The sequence below is a fragment of the Podarcis cretensis genome, assembly GCF_951804945.1.
Source record: "Podarcis cretensis genome assembly, chromosome: 12".
NCBI classification, from domain to species: domain Eukaryota; kingdom Metazoa; phylum Chordata; class Lepidosauria; order Squamata; family Lacertidae; genus Podarcis; species Podarcis cretensis.
Genome location: NC_137181.1, coordinates 34,227,598 through 34,249,059, shown reverse-complemented (window position 1 = coordinate 34,249,059; position 21,462 = coordinate 34,227,598). Strand labels below are relative to the sequence as shown.

At 42.3% G+C, this 21,462-nt stretch overlaps 1 protein-coding gene across 7 annotated transcripts in view; it reads right to left on the bottom strand.

Annotated features, from left to right (window-relative positions):
* Positions 1-21,462, bottom strand: part of HDAC9 (histone deacetylase 9) — a 474,032-nt gene that overhangs the window by 55,584 nt on the left and 396,986 nt on the right. For all 7 annotated transcript variants that reach the window (XM_079947890.1, XM_079947891.1, XM_079947889.1 and 4 more), the window contains one exon: positions 1,541-1,659. In XM_079947890.1, the coding sequence (XP_079804016.1) occupies positions 1,541-1,659 (119 nt within the window). The remainder of the gene's footprint in view (positions 1-1,540; positions 1,660-21,462) is intronic.

The window sequence follows — 21,462 nt, the reverse complement described above, 5'->3', positions numbered from 1 at the left end:
AGGGACAGTGGACCGGCCCCCTATTAAAAAGTTTGCTGACCCCTGCCATAGACCAAGCCCATATGTGGAGTCCTTGCATAAGCAGACCCTTCCTTTCAGAGGACGAAGTTTCACACGTCCAATGGAATGCACAGGTATCATTTTTCTATCCATTAAAGTGAATGGGTGGAGGAGCTCTATGTATGCATGAGAGCACCTACCCCCTGGCATATCCTGCTGGATGGGAAGCCATTGGGCATTATCACGGCAATCTTTTAATATTTCACTGTTGATATGGCTCTCCTCCTCTTTTTCTCCTTTATCTTTTTATACAATGAATATTCATAATGCATTGTGAGCCATGCTGATATTACAGGTTGTCTTATTAAAAATTTAATAACATTTTAGCAGTGGAAAGGAAATGCTGAAATTATTGAGCGGGGCTATAATATGGCAAAGGGGAATATCTGGATCTTGAGCTGCACAAAACAATTCCATTGATATCAACAACTGCTGCGTATGAAGATCAAAGACAGTATATATGTTCTTAATCTGGGGCCTTTGGGAGACCCTTTATGGGGTGTTGCACTAAAAGTCAATATAGGATCTGAAGCAGCAACATATGATCCAGTTTATGCACTATTATGAAATGTGAAAAAAAGTGTGTGTGTGTGTGTGAGAGAGAGAGAGAGAGAGAGATAGAGAGAGAGAGAGAGAGAGAGAGAGAGATTGCCTTTCTTTCTTTCTTAGTATAGCAATATCCAACTGAGTCAATTATTTACTTAGTCAAGGCAGAAACACAGAGTGAGCGCCCCAGAACAATTGTGCTAATGTAGTAAGGTAAAGGGACCCCTGACCATTAAGTCCAGTTGCGGACAACTCTGGGGTTGCAGCGCTCATCTTGCTTTACTGGCCTAGGGAGCCGGTGTACAGCTTCAGGGTCATGTGGCCAGCATGACTAAGCCGCTTCTGGCGAACCGGAGCAGCGCACAGAAACACCGTTTACCTTCCTGCCGGAGCGGTACCTATTTATCTACTTGCACTTTGACGTGCTTTTGAACTGCTAGGTTGGCAGGAGCAGGAACTGAACAACTGGAGCTCACCCTGTTGTGGGGATTTGAACCGCCGACCTTCTCATTGGCAAGCCCTAGGCTCTGTGGTTTAACCCACAGCGCCACTCGCGTTCGTACTAATGTAGTTGGGGCCATAAACAGCACCTTTGCTTCAAACCCTTAGCAGTGAGTCTCCCCAAAGAGCAAAGACTATTCCTGCTATGATCTCTGACTGCCAGACTCAAAAAGAAAAACAAACCAGGTCAAATGAACACCCCCCAACAAAACTTATGTGGTGCTACAATAGCCAGAATGTTGCTTATGCCCTCGTCATGGGATGCAGGTAGCCACTGTGAATATCAGACACTACTGCCTGTCGACTCGTGTGTTGACTTCGCACCTTGCTAACTTCTGCAAAATGGTTACGTGAGCATATCCGGCAAAATTTTGGCACTACCTAGAATAATTTCCTTGGGGAGAGACAGAGACTTTAAAAAATGTGTACGTACATTTAGCTGTCAGTTTGTACCCGCCTAGAGGAGGGTCGTGGCCTTCCACGGCATCAAAGCCAGCCGATACTAAGACAAAGTCGGGCTCGAACTCAGAGGCGATGGGCATAATCACAGTCCTGAAGACAAAGAATAGGCAAACGGTTATGAACAAGAGGCTTCATTTAAAACGCACCGATTAGCATGATACCATAATTAGCTGTCATCTAGCTCATCTCCCTCAAAGATTACTTCCATGTTCATTTTCTCTCTCCCTACTTTCTGTGGATTTTTAATATTATTATTATAAAAAGACCCCCATAATTTGCAGGTACATGCGAGAGCTTCTAACGTTACACCCACATCTGGGCCTGTTTTACCCTTCTGCCTATAAAGGCTGACTCTTCGAGGGAAGTGACTAATGGATTACAAAGAGAACTCTGAAGTCTCAGTGGAAACCTGCATTGCTCCAGTGAGTGAGAACTTGGTGTAAATTTGAACTATAAATTTCTTTGGGGGAAAATGTTTGCTTTTTAAACTTATCCCCATCCTCTTAACATTTTAAAATGTTTGTCAAGATGGGGGGGGGGGTAACTCTTGTAGAAAGGGTGGGGTGGGGACACATACAAATTCCCATAATCAAATTCAGGCCCCGCTGTCAGGCATTTTCTGAGGTCATGCCTGGTAGGAATTTGGCTACCACAAATCAGGAAAAGCACCCCCTGCTGGTTTCAGGAAGAAACTTCGAGGCTTTTCGATTCTCAACTTATTAACTCCTTCTTATCCAGTGTTTTATATCAGCCTCTTCGTTTCGGGCCAGCCCTACAAGGGTTAGGTGAAGCAGTTCACTTTGGGCAGTGGAATTAAGGGGAAACTGATTTCTGAATGGGGAGACAAGCCTATTTTTAAAGTGTTGGACATCGCAAAGGGGAAGAGGTATCCTTTGGCAGCAAAACGTCTTAGGTTGGCAAAAATTTGGAATCAGTTTGTCAGTGTCAAGGTGAAGGCCTGTCTAAACCAGAAATCTTCACATTGGTATTTCAAGAGTCTAGCCCTCAGTGACTTGAAAATTCAATGACATATTTAGTAATTCAGAAGGTGGTCACTTACAAGTCACCCAAAAAAGAGGGATGCCTCAACAGCAACAAAAAAGGACACATATTTGCAGAAAATGTGTATATGTTGATTCATGTATAAATACAATTTTTTACATAATTACTATTCTTCAAATAGAAATACTCTATAAGGTCACACTATAGTGGAAACACTGTGGCCAAGCAGCCTGTAAGACACAGTCTGCTATAACTGTTGATGGGCTGCCTCAAGGCTCTGGCTCTCCATTCCCAGGACTTGGACCAGACAGCCCTTCAAACAGAGGACTGTCAGCACCATACTTCAATTAGAGGACTGTCCTATGCAGGGGCGTATGAAGGGGGGGTGCAGGGGTTGCGGTCCACCCCAGATGTCATCCTAGAGGGGGGTGACAAAATGGGACAACGCGGGGGTGGCACTTACCGTGGGGCCTGGCCTGTAGCGCGCCTGAGCCAAGAGTCTCTCCTGGGAGTGACACGGTGGCTTGGGGCCCAGTGCTGCCCGAAATGGTAGCATGGGGTTTGTGTCTGCCAGGTGGACTCTGTGGGCAGCTCGCCATGCCACCCACCTGGGCAGGTCACTGCACCACCCCCTGAGTGGATCACCGCACCGCACCCCCGTGGGTGACTCGCCTCGCCCCCACCGCTCTGGGTCCCGGAACAGCTAGCTATGCCCCTGGTCCTATGCAAATTAGGATATATGACAAATTCAGATTGCACCTGCATGGAACTGACTGCAGAACGCCAGCCCCACAGCCTAAGAAGCCACATAGGGCAGGTCTATCTGAATCCAAGATCTTCTGGTGGCACTAATGATGCAGGAAAGTAACCCCATACTCCTTGTGAGAGCTGATATATTTCAGATGCTATTTAAACACAATTGCTCATCAACAGACAGCTACAAGCCACTTCTGGATCATGGAGTTTCACCAAAGAGACAAAATCTAGGACCTTAGGGAAATATAGTGAGCAAGACCAGGCATTAAGCAATATTGTGAACAGCAGGTGCAAGGGCAATGTGATAATACTCAAGGTAACACATCAGAAAGTCATGTCCACAAATTAAATGAGTAAAACTGATTTATGCAGTGTCATCTTTGGAACTTCCTTTTGCAAAATGTTTGTCTCCCACCCCACTCTTGTGGCTTCCAAATGGACCATGAAAACTTTAAAAATAAATAAATGATCAAGACTTAACTGCATTTTAATTTGATGATGTTGTTCTAATGCATTATTTTGATTTATTGTACTATTTTAATGCTGGTTCTTATTTCACCCTATTTTGCTTGGCCTTAAAAGAGGTGGGAGATAAAAATAAAATAAACATAAATGGAAATCATTTATGCAAATGACAATTTATGCAAATGCCGGTTTCCCTCTTCTGCTAGGCATCTTCTTTGAAACATATAAACCAAAGACTGTGGTTCATTCTTCTAACAAGCCAAGGTATTAACTTTTACCACTCCATAAAACAGGGTTGGGGAACCTGTCACTCTCCAAAAATTGCTCACATCAGCCCCAGCTAGCACAGCTATTGATAAAGGATAATAGGAGTTGTAGTCCAATGATGTCTGAAGGACCATAAGTTCCCCATCCCTTCCATAGAGTTGCATAGGTCTTCTGAAACAGTTTCCTCCTTTCCAAGCAAAGCAGCTCTTCCTGTATTCCAAACTTCTTGCTCAACAACATGTTCTTGGGAGTCTGGAGAGATTTGCAAAAGAAACTTTCCCCTGAGTCCTAATGCATTCAGTCTGGTGCATTCTGCTGTCTGTAAAGAAGTCACAGGATGGTTTCCAGCCATTGTTAAACCATCTAGCACGCAATCCTTGCTTCTAACACTATGAATGTCAGATGCAAGTCATTCGGGCAGCAAGAGAGGGTTATAAACAAAAACCCAACAACCTTGGAACTTCCCTCACCACTCTGAATTACTCTCATTTATCTTGTATGGGTTTTACAGCACATGGAGCAGAGATGCCTGTGAACTGAAAATCGGGGTGATGCTGCCCCAATTTCAGTGAACATGCATAGAGGGGGACACAGCCATGAGGAGGAGATAGGTCTTCACAGAAGGTGAGGGAGAGGCTATTTACAGCTAGTTCCTGGCTCCCACCCCTCCCTTGGCCAGGTTCCTGGTTGCTCATCTGCTGTGTCCACCAGTCTATGAATGCTGTTGTTTAATGCCAAATCAGTATGCAATAAGATTTCACTCATCCATGATTTGATTTTGGATGAGGGTGTTGATCTGGTGTGTATTACTGAGACCTGGGTGGGCAAACTCGGAGGGAATAATCTGACCCAGCTGTGCTCACCCAGATACTTGGTACAGGCTGCAGAGATGGAGGGGGATTTGCTGTGGTTCATCTCCTTCACCTGGAAACCCCTCTGTTTTGAAGCTGGCTGCCAAGGCCTGCACTTGGTGCCGGGCCAAGTAAACTAGGCTAGTTGCTGGTGTACCATCCAACCTGCTTCCCAGCAGCTTCTTTGACTGAGTTGGCTGGCCTCAGGTCTGGTGTTGGGGGAAACCATAATGAGAATGACTTCAACATCTGTGTTGAGGACTTCATTGCCTCCATGAGGCTGTCTCAAGTTGTGTCAGCTGGCCTGACACACAGGTCAAGGCTTGGTGTTTGCTCTAGATGGAGGAAGGAGTGACCTGTAAATGGGCAGGCAAGATGAGGGGCAAAAAACTGGCCTTGACCCCAGCAAAACTGAGGTGTTGTGCCAAGGCTCAACAATTGGATGGGGTCATGCTCCTACTTAAGGAGCAAGTTTATTGTCTGGGGGTGCTCCTGGATCCATCTTGGTCACTAGATTCCCAGGTGACCTCAGTGGCTAGGAGTGTTTTTACCAGCTTCAACTATGGCTATTTCTGGATGGGGGTAACCTGACCACTGTCATCCATGTGCTGGTAGCCTTCAGATAGGATTACAGTAATGTGCTCTATGTGGGGCTGCCCCTGAGGTTGATCCAGCAACTGCAGCTAGTGCAGAATGCCAAGACTTGACTGATCACTGGACCAGAAGATCACCATCATATTATGGTGCTGTTGAAACATTTGCACTGGCTATCAATTAGCTACTGAACTAAGTTCAAGGTGCTGGTACTAGTCTACAGAGCCCTGTGCAGCTTGGGGCCAGGATACTTAAAGCAGCATCTTGCCCTTTATATACCCAACTGATTACTGTGCTCTTCAGGATGTCACCTCATAAAGAGGTCCCTTCTGCACAATGTTGGAAATGGGTCTTTGGTGCTCGTCTCCCTTCTTGTGTTTCTCACTATTGATAATTTGGTGTCAGCTTCTTGTGAAAGAAGCATGTCTTTTGTTTATGTAACTCCATAAAGCAGCATGTACACGAATCATCTACATATTAATTTCAGTGGAAGAATAATCCACAACATATGACTTCAGTTTGGAAAATGGGAGGGGGGGAGGGGGAGAAACTGAATCACAGTTTATGCCTGATGGACCAAAGCAAATTAGCCAAACCTGGAATTAAAGTTTTGCCAAGCTGAATAATGCATATCTGTTTAAAAGGGGAAAGACAATGGGATGATCTGATCATGCATTTTAGTTTGGCATTGAGATACACATTTTTCAGAACAGAAGAAACTTAATGGTTATAGTACTGAATCCATTTCCATGGCAATAAGTTCACTTCAAAAATTATTCTCTCTTATAGTTCATGTCTTCTAACTTAATATTATTTTACTCCACCAGCACTCACAAAACTAGTATACCAGCTTGCTATATTAGACAGTCTATTCTGCAAAATTACTTCCAGCATTAACCAAAAGAAATGTAACTTGGCTGGACAAAAACAATATTGTTTAAGCTTAAGCTCTCTTCTTCTCTATACCTTAGATGCTGAAATTTTGCCTTTGGGCTATTTGAGTTGCCCGCACACCTTATCAGAGCTCACCAATCTCAAAGGCAGAGTTGAAATGAGTTTCTAAAAGTATCTTTGGTTGTTCATTTGACCGCCTGGCTTTTAATCATTCTCACTGCAGAGCTTTCATAACTAGTCTTTCCCATTGCTCAATAATCTTTCAACTGGAAAGAATTTGAAAGTTGCGTCATGGATTGATTCCTTCTACGAATCAATGTTTTGTGGCTGTCCTTTTTCTTCTGGAAAAGACTAAGTAGAAAAATGAAGAAGCTGAAAATAATGACATGGAAATTTCTTTCCATTTATAAAGGAATCTCTCTGATCTAAGTCAGGAAGATGTTGACATTAGAGATGGCAGCAGTATCCAGTACTGTTGGCCCTCCCGAGTCTCCGCAGAGCTGTGAACTTCTCACTGAAACGATGACACATTTTTCCCAAGACAAAAACATTAAATTGGCACATTCTTTTCAAAACATCTATTTAAAAGGGCCAGCAGGACTTTAGACACTAGTTAAGAACAGACCACAGACAATGTGAATTTCATAATACTCCAAGTGCCAGTAGAGCTGATGTGCTGAATTCGTCAGGGTATTATAAAGAGATACAGCAGTGGTGCCAGACTTCAATCTTTCGGGAATTCTGGGATAACTCTAGACATTATATGTGTCTTTTTAGTATAACTGAAACTTGCTTTCATTAAGAGCCTTGTGACAAAATTAATTAATTAATCATCAAGGTAATGCCTGAAATGAAAAGTTCAAATAGTATGTGTGCAAAGATTTGTGTGTACAACCAGGACCTTGCAGTATCCTAAATGAACACACAAACAAACAAATAAACATAAGAGACTCTTTTAGATCTTAGAGGGAGTTCTGGACGGAACTGCAGCCTTAGTTTCAGAAGCTGCCTACCTTCTGACTGGCCAAGCATCCTCAATATTACAAGTTAGCTATGATCTTCATCCAAAGATCACAGGGTGATTCACAACATAAAAATGCAAAACGAGAACACAAAATACACAATGTATAGTTGACTAAAGTAATTTGGAGGCTTGATTCAGCTTTATGTGCTCTGCTTATATTGTGTGTGTTTACTCTGGACAGCTCCTGCTTATATAGAAAATTCCCTTGTCATTGATAGGAAGCTCCAGGACATTTCACTGTTAGTAAAGGAACCTTTCTCATGCTTGTGAGACATCACAGTAGGGCAAAGAGAACCACCCTGAAAAATTGCCTGGGCCAGGAACAACATAATATGTAGGCCAGCCCTTTGTCCCAGAAGTTCCTCCAAAGCTAGAACACCTGATGTCCAAGAGACCTTTTCTATGTGGAAATATAAAACAAGGTGATTTTGCACAAATAATACAATGTCAAGATTTTGCACAGCCTCGGAGATGGTTCAAAACATTCTGGAATCCAAGGCAGAAACATCCAAAATGGTTATTCCAATGATGATAAACCTTATCCACACGAAAAGCTCTCCCTATACAAAGGGCAGTAGTATCCATGACAGATGGCCACCCAACCTCTGCTTAGAAACCTCCAGTGAAGGACTGTCTACCACCTTCCGTGGGAGCCCGTTCCACTGTCAAAACAGCTCTTTCTGTCAGACAGTTCTTTCTGATGTTTAGTTGGAATCTTTATTGTAACTGGAAGCCATTCCATGTGGCAGCCCTTTAGATATTTGAAGATGGCTGTCACAGCTCCTCTCAGTCTCCTCTTATCCAGGCTAAACATACCCAGCTCTCTCAACCGTTCCTCATAAGGGTTGGTTTCTAGATCCTTGATAATCTTGGTTGCCCTCCTCTGCGCATGTTCCAGCTTGCCCATATCCCTCTTAAATTGTTGCTCTAAAATGACTCCCATGCTGTGCACCTGGTCCTTTAGGGGCACATTTACCTCATTCAGGACCAGGGAATCCCCCACACCTGTCCACCCCCTTTCCTCCAGAAACAGTCCTCCTGTCTTTTGGGGATTCAACCTCAATCCGCTGACCACCATCCAAAGAACGCTTTGGATATTTTGGAGAGGAGATTTCAGAACAGCCCTAACAATGTCAGTGAATGTTCTGCAGTGCTTGCGTGACTTTAGTCTTTGTATCTTTTACTTCACTCTTCTCTTGTGTGCAATCATTTAATTTATAAGGAATCTGCGGTGCCTGTTTTAATCTTGATTACAGATTTTTTTTGGGGGGGGAGGTGAGTTCTTTACTAGGTGCATATATAATATAAGAAAGGAAAAAAGAAAGGAAGAAATTATTCCTTCCCAATTGTCATATAAAGTATGCAAGCAATATCCTATTAGGTTTTATTTCATATTTGGTTCTGAATCTTACTTTCCCTAACTCCCCCTTTGATTTTCATGCTCCCCCCCACCTTCTGCTTGCTTTCATCCTTGCTCTTACTATGAAATCACACCCATATGATTTAAATTAGAACAGTTCAGTTTCACAGGAACAAAGCTGCAACTAGGAGCATGATGTGCCATAGAAGATCGCTCCCCTTACTGGTAGTTTTGACCTTGTTAACAAGTACGTGTGCGTCTTCACACGGAAAGCCAAATAAAGAAAGACGTGTGCTAGGGCCTGTTCTGCTTCTATTAGCTATTTTGCCTTTGAGCCACATTAGCTACCATTTGTTTTCTGAGAGGTTCCCCCTTAACCCCTTTTTGCTCTTTCATGCTCATTTCAATCAGGACAGCAAAAATTATAATAAATACTTTTCTTTTATCTCCTCTGTCACCCCCCGCACACACACCTCTAGTAATCTTTGAGAGTTCAGTCTATGAATGATTTTCTTTTTTAATCCCAATACTTCCAAATTATTGTTTTACTAGGAGATCCTATGTTCAGCTTTTCAGAAATGAAATGTTCTCTATCTGCTAAAGCTGAATGAATTCCAGAGTGGAAAAAGACTAATGCTACATTTACACCATACATTTAAAGCACATTTTGAGTACACCCCCCCCCTGCAAAGAATGCTGGGAACTGTTGTTTGTGGATGGTGCTGGAAATTATAGCTCTGCGAAGGGTAAGCTACAGTCCTCAGGGTTCTTTGGTGGATTGTGCTTTCAATCTATGGTATATAGGCAGCCTAATTTAATCTACCTTCTTTGAGAGAACCTCATTTCGTGGTTCCCTCATTTTCTTCTTGATCTTGAACAGGCTGATCCCGAGATTGGCTGCAGAAACAAAAAAATGCCAGCCGTTACCCGCAGCGAGGGAGGCATGCTAAACCCCCTTGCATACCACAGTGTTTCCAAGCCACAATATCCTGACAGCTGTCCAACAAGCTGAAGCCAAAACGTGCCACAGAAACCTCTAATGCCACAGGAGTTGCGGCTGCAGAATATTGTAGGAGAAATTATGATGTCCTTGCCTAGAAAGGGGCTCTCTGGATCACAACCTAGATACCGGTACCCATATTTATAAGTGGCTCTTTTGCCTGCACCCTATCCAGAAGATTCACTGTGGAGTTGGGGTTCCAGTTCACGCAACAAGCCTCATGGCTTGCAAGTGCCCCCCTATTGCCTACTTCCGCAAAGGAAACAACTTTTCACATGCACAACACTTTTAACACCCATAGAGCTTTTCCCTTGGCTGAAAAGAGCAGCACACATATGCAGATGTACAGTTTGTGCCCTGGAAGCCATATAGTGCCTCAGATCAACTCAAATGTATGCAATCCAATATCTTATATGTCTCCTTTTGGCAGGTGATTTCCTCTGTAATAGCAAGTACCGGGAGTGTTCTATTTCCACCCATTCCAGCTGAATGGCTGGATCATGGGCAATGTGTTTAAGGTTGGTGTGGCCATGTCTTCATTTCCATAAGCTGCCACAGAAGCATCTTTTATGCTGGATGCACACTACAAATAAATATTTACTTATGCGGGTAAGTGTAAGTTCTTAGTGAGGCAAAAGAGAGGGATGGATTAACCAGAGGAGCATGGGATGGAATGACTCTCAGTGGTGCAAAAGACCCAATGAAACTGAGATTTCCTCAGCGGCAAGTAAAACGACTCCCTGAAAAGAATGGCTCAGACAGTTTCATACCTATTTCATTTGTTGATTGGTGAGCAAACAATCGCAAGCAGTTCCATGCCGTCATGAACCATTGAACATTTATTCTGGAAAAGCTAAGCTTTGTTCGCTCACTTTTTAAGAAGCAGCCACATGACGCCATGAGAAAACCGTCTTCCTTCCCATGTGTTCCCTCCTCCAGTGTGTTTCATGCCCCCCCCTAAGCTTAGAAGAAGAAAAATCTGACTTCTTAAAAACACAACGGAAAAGCTGTGCAATCTTTGCAGGTGTAGATGAGCCATCCCACACAGGTGTTCAATAGCTTTCTCAGATGATCATGGCTGGTACAGATGGCTCTAGTCCCTTCCTGATGATCTGTCCCTCCTCTCTAGATATATTTTGCTTAAACCAGGCATGGCCAAACTCGGCAACTCCCATCATCCCTACAACTACAAACTACAATTCCCAGCATCCCTAGCTAACAGGACCAGTGGTCAGGGATGATGGGAATTGTAGTCCCAAAGCATCTGGAGGGCCAAGTTTGGCCATGCCTGGCTTAAACCTTCACTTTTGCAAAAAAAAAAAAAAAAAAAAAAAACAACCAACAAAATAAAACCCAACAACATTCACTTCTCCCCTACCCTTTAAGCTGCAGCCACAGGGAGAGGAGCACAATCATGACTCAAACTGCAGTGAGGGGTGAGGGCGTGTTTAACCCTATCCTGCCATGCCATGGTGCTGCCAAACACTCCAATCTTAGCCTATGTTTGAGTCTAGGGAAAGGGGGGATGTCCTCCTTGTTAGTGAGAACCATTTGGATTCCAGAGCCCTGGAAGCAGAGTTGCTGTTTTGTTTTCAGCTTGAAGCAGAATGATTAGAACAGCTAAATTGCCACGACTGGTGACACCCTCAGTGTTCGTTCCCCAAGGAAGAGTCTTATAAACTTCAGCGTTTCTTATGCACCTTTGAGATTTCCCCACTCCTTTGTTTGCAAATGCTTATTAAGGCAACAGTGGAAGTGGAAGTAGCAGTTGGCACATTATAAAACCAACCGGTTTCAGAACTAAAACACAGTAATGCTTGTTTGGTGGACACGGCACAATAATCCACTTTTTAGAAGTAGGGTAGATATAATCTACTGTACCTCCACTGCAGGGACTCCTCACAGGAACTCCTCCTATGTTTCCAGAACACCTTGCATTCACTCATATTTTCCTAAACTAAGATATTAAACCAGATATAGGAGAACCAACGCTTTAGGGCATTAGGCCTCACTCTAAGGGTTTCCTCTTTAATTTGCGCTTCAAAGAAGCATTAAGAATCCATTCTATCTGCAAAGCACCTTAAACTTTGGTATCTTTCCCTTCAAAGGTGATTAAATAGCCCTTTTTTGTGAGAATCCCAACCTCAAAAAATAAAAATAAAAATGGAAAGGCTTCCTTCACGAATCAAGCACAAACAAAATGTTTTGAAAACTAATCACTCAGGGGTTTTTTTTGTGGGAGGGTTTTTAAAAAATGTTTTTTAAAGTAGAAATCTGACTTCTGTGTTGTAAGGAATGTCCACACATAGCACAGTGAAATTCAACACTGGTAAATGATCCGACTACCTCAAAGTGAAGTTTTTGCCTTCCTACAGTGGCCTTTCACCCTGCCCTTTCCTCCAATCTGAGGAGAGCTGATGTTGATGGAACATATAATGGCTCCTTTCCTGTGTAGTAAAGTCAGCAATAAAGCTTAGTAATTAAGGTGACCGGGGAGGCCCGGCCCAGCAGGCCAGTGGTGTGGCGAACACTTTTAGAACTTCAAACAATATCAAAGTCATTGAGAAATGGGCCTAGTTCAGGACTGGTTTGAATTAAGCCTCACTTCCACACGCACTTTTCAAATCCAAGCTCAAACAAGAAAGCCAAGGCCTTCTGGATTTCATTAGAGCCAATTATCTTATCTGTTTCATCTCAGGCCTGACCCTAAGGCGGGCAAACAGCTATTCAGTGCATTTGGTTGTTTGAGAAAGCCTCCAGCCAGCCAATGGCCTAAGGTACTGATAATTAAAACATTGTTGCCCCCTGCCTCTTGTGATTAAATATTTTCAAGCTTTTGTAAATAATTTTCCCATTCTTTGCCCCAAGCCTCAAAGGTCCAATACACCCAGCAATTTACTGAGCTTGTCAAGAAAATACCGCTGGAAATAAGGCTATAATAGAAAGGGAGGGGAAAGGAGAAACACACACACACCCACACACACACACACACACACACACACCCCAACGTTTGGATTGTACTTCTGAAAGTGTTGTTTGACGCATTAGCAAAATGTGCATAGGAAGTCTGGTATAGTTTTCTTCCCCCCATGCCCCCAATAATATTTTTATTTTGAAATCAGGCCAAGGATTCCATATCTATGAGGTCACTGGAGGAAATGTGCCATGTGAATGTAACAAATAAATAAAATAATAAAGAAATATGCAGGGTATCTTAATTAAACAACAGGAAAGGAGTAGATCAATAGTATTTTAAATAAACAAACAAGCAACCTACATCAGATCGATTATTTTATGTTCTCCAGAACTGATAAATAAATAAGGGGTGTCTATTTTATTTATTTACATTCTCCAGATAAAAAGAGAAAGGAGCATGGAAAAGAAAAACCAGGGAAGGAAGGGGTGGGGCAGGGAAGGAAGGAAGGAAAATATTAATCAGATTGTTTCTATTACAACATGTAACAAAACTGTGTTCTGGACCTTATCACTCCAATATCGGACAAACAAGCTGCACTTCTGCATAAATGAGTCATTTTGCTGTGTCCCTTCTCTTACTCTGTTAATATTAGCAAGCTTAACCATATAAAACCAATCCTCAGTGGTTGACAGATTCATCAGTAAAGGTGCAGCCATTTCCCTATAACCGAAGGTTTTACACTTCCACATAGCCCAGAGATCCACAGGCAGCTCATAGCCAGGGATAATTTCATTTACTATCAAAACCCAATCGTTTCTTAGCTGGGGATAGGACCTTATATGAAATAAGATAACACAAGCTGCAGCCCATGTCTAACAGCTGACTTTCCCGTTGACGTATATCCATCTTAATCTCTGTGGTATTAAACACCACCAGAAAATCAACTTCTTTTTATCTCTGTAGAATGTTGGAAATGTTTCCATTTCCATCTTGTTTGTGAGATGTTGGTATCCATTTCATTTTCTCATTATCCCAGTATCTTATAGTATCTAGATAAACTAGAATTTTATATAGTTGACTCAATATTCCTTTAACTAGCTTACCAGTCAGTATCATCTCAATTATGTGCAGTCCCTCAATGAACTATGCTTAGCCATTATAGAAGACACTACGTAAATACTGGGGAAATGGAATATGGGAAATGCATGTTTCATCATCACCAATAATTTGCCTGCAGATCTTTGTTAAACCATTTCCCAATAAATTTCTGGTCTCAATTAGACTGTAATCTCCCCAAATTTGTAAATTTCCTAATACCCATTTATCTGCCAGTTCCTTATTGTAATGAATATCTGATCTCATTTTAAGTTTGAATTGATTTATTGCATAATAGTTTCCATGAACTTCTTTAATGCTGTGAATTTCCAACATAACCAAGCTCTGGAGAGTAATGAAATCATACCAGCTCTAGAATGGATTCTAAATTATATGTGCTTTAATCTTATGTCATTGAGGGATGTGGCATCATAGGAAACATGTTTTGGGAAGTACTTGTTCAAGGAGAAAAAAATTCAGGGCAACACCATGAGGTCTGGAAACCAAAGAATTGTGTGTAAAGGTGAAAGCAAAGCCTCAAAATGAAATTATTGTGAAATATTAGTGCGCCCAACACATTCAATTGTTTTGTCTTACACAGTTGCTTGAAAGAACAAACCAAATGAAGTACCACAGTAATAGGACGCAGCTATACAGCTGCAAATAAAACATTTTGAATATGTTGTAAAGTGCAATATACAATTGTGACACTAGACAGAGACTGTGAGCTATAGCAAATTCAGTGCATTTTTCAAAAAAATAATAATTATATATATAAAAAAAGCATTTTCACAACATTTTTAACATGTATGTAGATTCCACCTAAGTGGAACAAAATCCCTTTACCACTGAAGAAGGCAAAACAACTTAATCCATAATCTGTTTTAAGCATCACATGAAGTTTTCCCTTTTATGGTTTTGCTTCAAGAATTTGAGGAACGTCATGGGAGGGACATTTTAGGACTGAGGTGAAACTGCGAAGCTCCCTTGTTATTTTTGCTGTTGGATGCTGCATGTTGTTTAAGAAATCTTGTGATATTTAAAATATGGAAATGTGGTTTATGGATGTTATTCTGTCTTTGTTTTGCTGTGTTCTTATGAAATGGCTACTATCTTGTTGTTTGACTATGCCACTATGAAATCGATATTACGTCATTGTTTTGCTACATTATTATGAAACACTTTTCATAGTGTTTGTTTGAAATGTGTCCCTGTTTCTTTGTTGCAAGTTGCTTTGAGCATGGTTTTTGTGTGTGTGGAAAAGCCTCATGCAAATAAAATGAATGAATGAATAAGTTCCCCAATCATTTTCCATGCAGCTGTGTAAAACTGTGCCACCTATTTGGTATCACATATGGAACTCATGTTAGACGGCACAGTGTTTTGTTCCTCCTCCAAACCCCCTTAATTTTGCCATTTAAAGAAGTGTGCTGATCCCATTGGTTTGGCTTCAGACAGGGTAGCCAATGGAGTACCTTCCAGAAGTTTTTTCATTTCATTTATTAATTGCTTCCCAGAAAACATATTGAAGCAATTTAACTATTAAAACATCAACAATGAAAACAATGTCATGAATAAAAACAATTTGAAATCCAACACAGATACAGACTGAGTTAAAACTAGAGGTCTCATCAGCCAATGATCAGCGATGGTGGAAGTTGGGATCCAGCAACTATGTTGGCTTCTCCTAATTTAGGATTAGCCAGTTCAGTGGTAGCTCTCTTAAACTTGTTTTGTTTAAACCTCTTCTAGTGTTCCACACATTTATGATTATGAATTTATTTATTTATCCATTTATATTCTACCTTTTCTTCCAAGCACTGGCGGAGGAAGAGGCGTGCAAGGGGAGCACACTGCCCCCGGCAGTGTGATCCCGGTGGGGTGCTATGGCAGTTGCCCCTCCACCTGGGCTGGGTGCCAGGTCCCCTCAGGCGGCATGCCATGCCCCCAGGATGTGTGCCATGCCCCCAAGGGTGGCGCACCACCCCCCCAGGACGCGTGCCACACCCTTATGGGCAGTGTGCCACACCTTAATCCAATGCAGTAGCTATAATTTGAACTGAGGTTTGAAAAGAGATTGCCTTCCCAAGGGGCGGCTGAATATTCAGAGGACGTTGGAGAAGAAGGGGGAGTTCTGAGGCAGGTAAGGAGGGAAAGTGAAAAACCAAGGTGCTGTAAGGTTAGAAACTTAGGTAAGAAGTTCAAGGACCCCTGGATGGTTAAGTCCAGTCAAAGTTGACTATGGAGTTGCAGTGCTCATCTTGCTTTCAGGCCGAGGGAGCTGGCGTTTGTCCACAGACTGCTTTCCGGGTCATGTGGCCAGCATGACTAAACCGCTTCTGGTGCAACGGGACACCGTGACTGTTGCGGGGATTTGAACCACTGACCTTCTGATTGGCAAGCCCAAGAAGCCCAGTGGTTTAGACCACAGCGCCACGCGTGTCCCTTTTAGAAACATATGAATGCTGCCTTGTGCTGAGTCAGACCAATGGCCCTGCAGTGCGCGAAGCACTATGCACTCTGCTGCTGCTGGAAATTACAAGTAGGGTGAGTGCTATTGCGCTCATGTCCTGCTTTTGGGCTTCATGGAAGCATCTGCTTAGCTAAATGGGTGTAAAACAGCCAGGCTGTTCTTAGGATCTTACGCATCATATATGCTGACTAGCAGCAGCTGTCCGTCATTTCAGCAAGGAGTGTTTCTGAGCCCTACCTGGACAAGCACTGAGTCACTGACCAGGCTACTCGACCCTCTTCTAGTTACAGTGGTACCTCGGGCTACGCTTCAGGTTACATACGCTTCAGGTTACAGACTCCGCTAACCCAGAAATAGTGCTTCAGGTTAAGAACTTTGCTTCAGGATGAGAACAGAAATCGTGCTCCAGCGGCGCGGCAGCAGGAGGAGGCCCCATTAGCTAAAGTGGTGCTTCAGGTTAAGAACAGTTTCAAGTTAAGTATAGACCTCTGGAATGAATTAAGTACTTAACCTGAGGTACCACTGTACTGTGTGGGATTCAAGGGCAGCTGCCTGGGCACCTGAAACTTTAAGGTGAGCATTATCTCCTCCTAAACAGTCTGCAGCCACAGGCAGGCAGGCAGACCTGCTAACAGGACCTCTACTTTGTCCAGATAGGATGTGCTTACATATTAATAGGCAGAAACACATTTATACAGCTGCATCCACACTGTGACATTTTAAAATTTTTATTTTAAGAAAACAAACAAAAAGAATAGGCAGAGGTGGTCTCATTAGCTAAGCTACATAAAACAGATATTTAAAAGAAGCATGTGGCTAACCTGGTTTCTGCAACTTTGGAAATGACCCTTCCTTCTCATTCTGGAAAATGAGACCTTAATAAAATATCCACCAAAGGAAAGCAGTTAAACAATACATATAAAGCACCAGGGTGCAAATGCTGTAATGATGTTAACTTCTAGAAGGGTTGCATCAAAGACCCAAATGCTTACACAATTTTACATTAGAACTGGGCTGGACAACTAAAACATACTGGGCACTGGCACAGGAAAGTGTGCCAATTCTAGATATTATTTTCAGCAACCCCAGTACAGATAATCAAGAGTTTCAGTCTGATTCTATACACTGATGAATTTCTCCAACTAAACTGTCCATTTCAGCTTCTCTCAACCTGTCATTTTTACAACCTTAAGTTTACTTCTCCACTTTTATTCTTATTAATAATAATTTTTTATTTGTACCCTGCCCATTGACTGGGCTGTCCCAATAACTCAGGGCAGCTTCCAACATAAATAAAAACATCAGTCTGAAATTTTATTCTATTTTTAAGCCCTCACCAAAGTGTGTCAGGACTTTACTGTGGATTTCACCAAACATGCCCATGTTTGCTTGTGATTTTGTCTAATTGACACATTTCCACAAGCAGTTCCCCATAGCAGAATGCATTTTGAACTTTATGTTCATTAATTTGTGCATTTTAAGCACCATATACCCATTCATGTACACATTTTTTTTGGTTGAGGAACTGTATCACAAATTTGGAAAAAGTGCAAATTTCAAAGGTGGCCTGCATTTCGGTTCACGTATTGTTTCAGGAAGTGATAATCAGGTGCAAAACAATCTGAATTTGCCCCCCCATTACTATTGCAAACCCGTCATTCTACAAGCCCCTACTAGCCAAAGTTGTGTCAGGTTGTTTCAGGGTTAATCAGTGAATTACATTGCTCCTTCTAACTAACCTGGAAACAGCTTTGGTTAGCTACAGCTTGCATGTATCCATACAATTCAATGTATGGGCAGAATATTGATGAATGCACCCACAGAAACTTGGGGTTCCACCCTGAGACCTCCAGGTATAGGGAGATATATAAATTCAATAAATAAAAATCATAATAATTTTATTTTCTTTTTTCCAAGGATCTTGCAGATGATTTTTCTCATTTCATTGCCAGTTTATATAGAACATTTGTATATAGAATGAGGAACATGATTTATCACCCATACGCTTGCAATATTTCATTTCACCATTTTTTGTAAATATTAGAAACACTTATGATAAAGCCTGAACCATTCTTGGAAAATATCTAGAGGCTAGGACTTTAATCAGTTTTCAACTCAAATCACATAAAAGTGGATGCATGCACTGTTTATTATCCTCTCTCTTGCCTGCCCCCTATGTAGATGTGCCAATAAAAGGAATTGTGCATCCGCAAGAAAGTTGAGTTGCAGTAATTAATTTGTGCAATGAAAAGGTTTTGTTCTGGCTCTCCAGTGGATTAAATGAGCTTCATCTGCTGTTTTCAAAAGCTGGTTTCAGGGGGAATAGCAAAGGGAGTCAGAGGTGTTTTGGCGAGAAGAAGTTGGAGTTCCCAAATAAAAAAAGGAAAAGAAAGAAAGAAAGAAAGGAGATTGTGTGTCACAAAATAAAAGCAGGGTTGCTGGTATAGCTTTATTGTAAACTTTGAAGTATAACAAGCCAGTCAGAAGACCTCTAGGTGTTGCATTTTCTCTCTCTCGTTCCCCTAACAAAACTTTTTCCATTCCTTCCTCCAAACAATGTCCCTTGGACATTGACATTAAAGATGCCAAGAATTAAGGCCTAGTGTGCAACAACTCAGACTGTCAAGAAAATCAACTCTTGCTCAGCAGAATTAAATAAACCAATAATTATTATGGAACTGCCACATAAATCCTTGCACTTTTCCGGGGAAAATTAATTTTTATCAAGGACCCCTTCTTAGAGTTTCTCACCATTTCCCTGCAAAAGCAGCTGGTGCTCCTCAGACAAGCTGCAAGACTAGACTGTTCTCGGAAGTGAAAATGCAAGAGGCAATTCCCCCCCCCCTTCAGGAGTCCACCTAACATTTATTGCTTTGTGGTGCCATGTAAGGTCAACCCTCTCTGCAAGTTGCTTTTTAAAAAATCAAAAAAACGGTGACACTACAGACCTTAACTCAGGCAAACCAAACATATAACAGGAATAAAGTGGAAAGCAAGCGAGCCCACGGATAGTGAGTTTTATCTCGCCTCATCACTTTTCACCCTGATTACACCATATGAGAACAAACTTGGAAACAAGGACAAACTTGGAGGGAATGTGATGATTGTGGAGCTCTGGGAAATGTTTTCTGGCAATTCCTGAGTTCTGTTCATTTTCAAGCACAGTATGCAGCTCTCATATAATTCTCTCCCCTCCCCCTGGTCAATGCTTTCTTTCTCGCTATTGTCACTCTAGCCATGAAGACACCAGTTAGTCTACTTCTCGCTTGTCATCCTGAAAATATTCCCATTTCGCCATTAAACAGTGTGCTGTAGTGATTACCTCCACCTTCAGAAAATGTTCTTTGCTTTACTTTAAAAATAATAAAAAAAATCCTTCTGAAATTATGTCCACCTCTTTCTCAAGGATTAATGGTGGGTTACAGCCAGTGTGGCCCACTGTTTTAGACAAACTATACATTATAGATTTGCGTAGCTGTAGCCCCATTGGCCCCTGAAATGTGGAAGAGCTGGTTCCCAAGGGGGTGAACAGGAGCAGAGGAGCACTTAAGCCTTTCACAGACTGTTCTTTTCCCTGAAGCTTCTCCCCCGCCCACCCCACCCCCCACCATGAGATGTTAAATGTGGAGAAACACATGTGAGTCTCAGAAGGGTAGAAGCCAGAGGTCTGAATCTCCAAGAACAGGCCCTGTGAGAAACCTAGGAAGAAGTCAGTCATTCGGTTTGACTGTGTGGCCTACTTTACAGAGTATGATCCTCCAATTGATGGAGTCCTCTTCTTGAAGAGCTGTCCAGCCCAAGTCCAGTTTAAATGCAACAAACCACAAGCAGAGACAGCAATATAAATGTAATTAATAAATACATAAATTGTTATTTATAAATTTGCATCTATATGTAGAAATAGCCCAGGCACATTTTATGCAAGTTGGTGTCTTCCTCTTTTGGGGGGTAGAAGTAGTGGTGTATTTGCTCTTTTCTTGGATGCTGCAGAAGTGCCCCCCCCTATAACCACTTCTGGAGGGGTGCAGTGAACAAGGTGTTGTTGGGGAGAGCTAGGCATCCTACACTGCTCTTCTTAACCTAGCCTGCTCCTCTCGAGTGTGATGCACAATGTTGTCCCATCACATATACTGAAGATTCAACTGCCAGCCCAGTTGGTTTTGAATAGGTAGCACCACTGTATCCTTCACCTCAGGCTATGCTGACCCCTATTTGCCCAACTGCAAAATGGGAAGAATAGTAACAGGCTTTGTTGGGTTGCTCGATGGCTGAACCAAAGAACTGAAAACAAGCTGCAGGTTCTGAAAGACCTACATGTCCTAAAATCAGGGTGATTTTTTTAGAAAAAGAGGTTCCAGAACTCACCACAAACTCTCTCACAATGGCAATGGTGCCCACCTGAGAGGTGCCAGAACTGAGTTGCGGCTGAAAAAAAGCCCTGGCTAAAATAACTAAATAAGCCAAACTTTTTTCTTTTTTAAAAAAGCATCCATGAATATGTTGGGATACTGCCAGGGAGACAGAGGCCATCATGCCCCCACGCCGTCTCCGGACGATCCATCGATCTCCCGTAGAAACGCAGTATCAGTCAATTAGCGACACAAGCCTCAGAAATAGCATGCCACATTCCAAGACTAGTGCACGCCCTTTCAGCAGAGTTCCACAACGAAAGATGCACTCAGGAGAGCATTATTTACAACTTTATTCAGCGTTGGTCAGAACAAAGAAAAAAACATGACTGCCTGTCTGCGTGTCCAGGCACAGAGAGAGAAAAACAACAGCTATATACAAAAGAGAAACTTCCTGTGAGCCGGAAGTACGCAGACTCTGTGCCTCACAAAGCCTGCTCCCTTTTAAGGTGGAACGGAAATATCCTAACATCCTCCCCCTTTCCGTGTAACCTGTAGTACCTGTGGTTCAACCCAATTGCAACCTCTGTACATAAACCTTAACTTGTTCTCTGTTAACAACCTTAGACAACAGATCAGCAGGAATTTCATTTCCTGGCATGTAGGACACCTGAATGAGTCCTTTCTGAATACACTCTCTTGCACGATGTAGCTTAATCTGCAAGTACTTGGTTCTATGCTTGCAACTCTCTGAGTTCAGCAAAGCCAAACAGGATCTATTGTCTTGATACACTTGTATAGGACATTTCACAGAAACTCTGATGTCCTGAAACAGTTGCATCAACC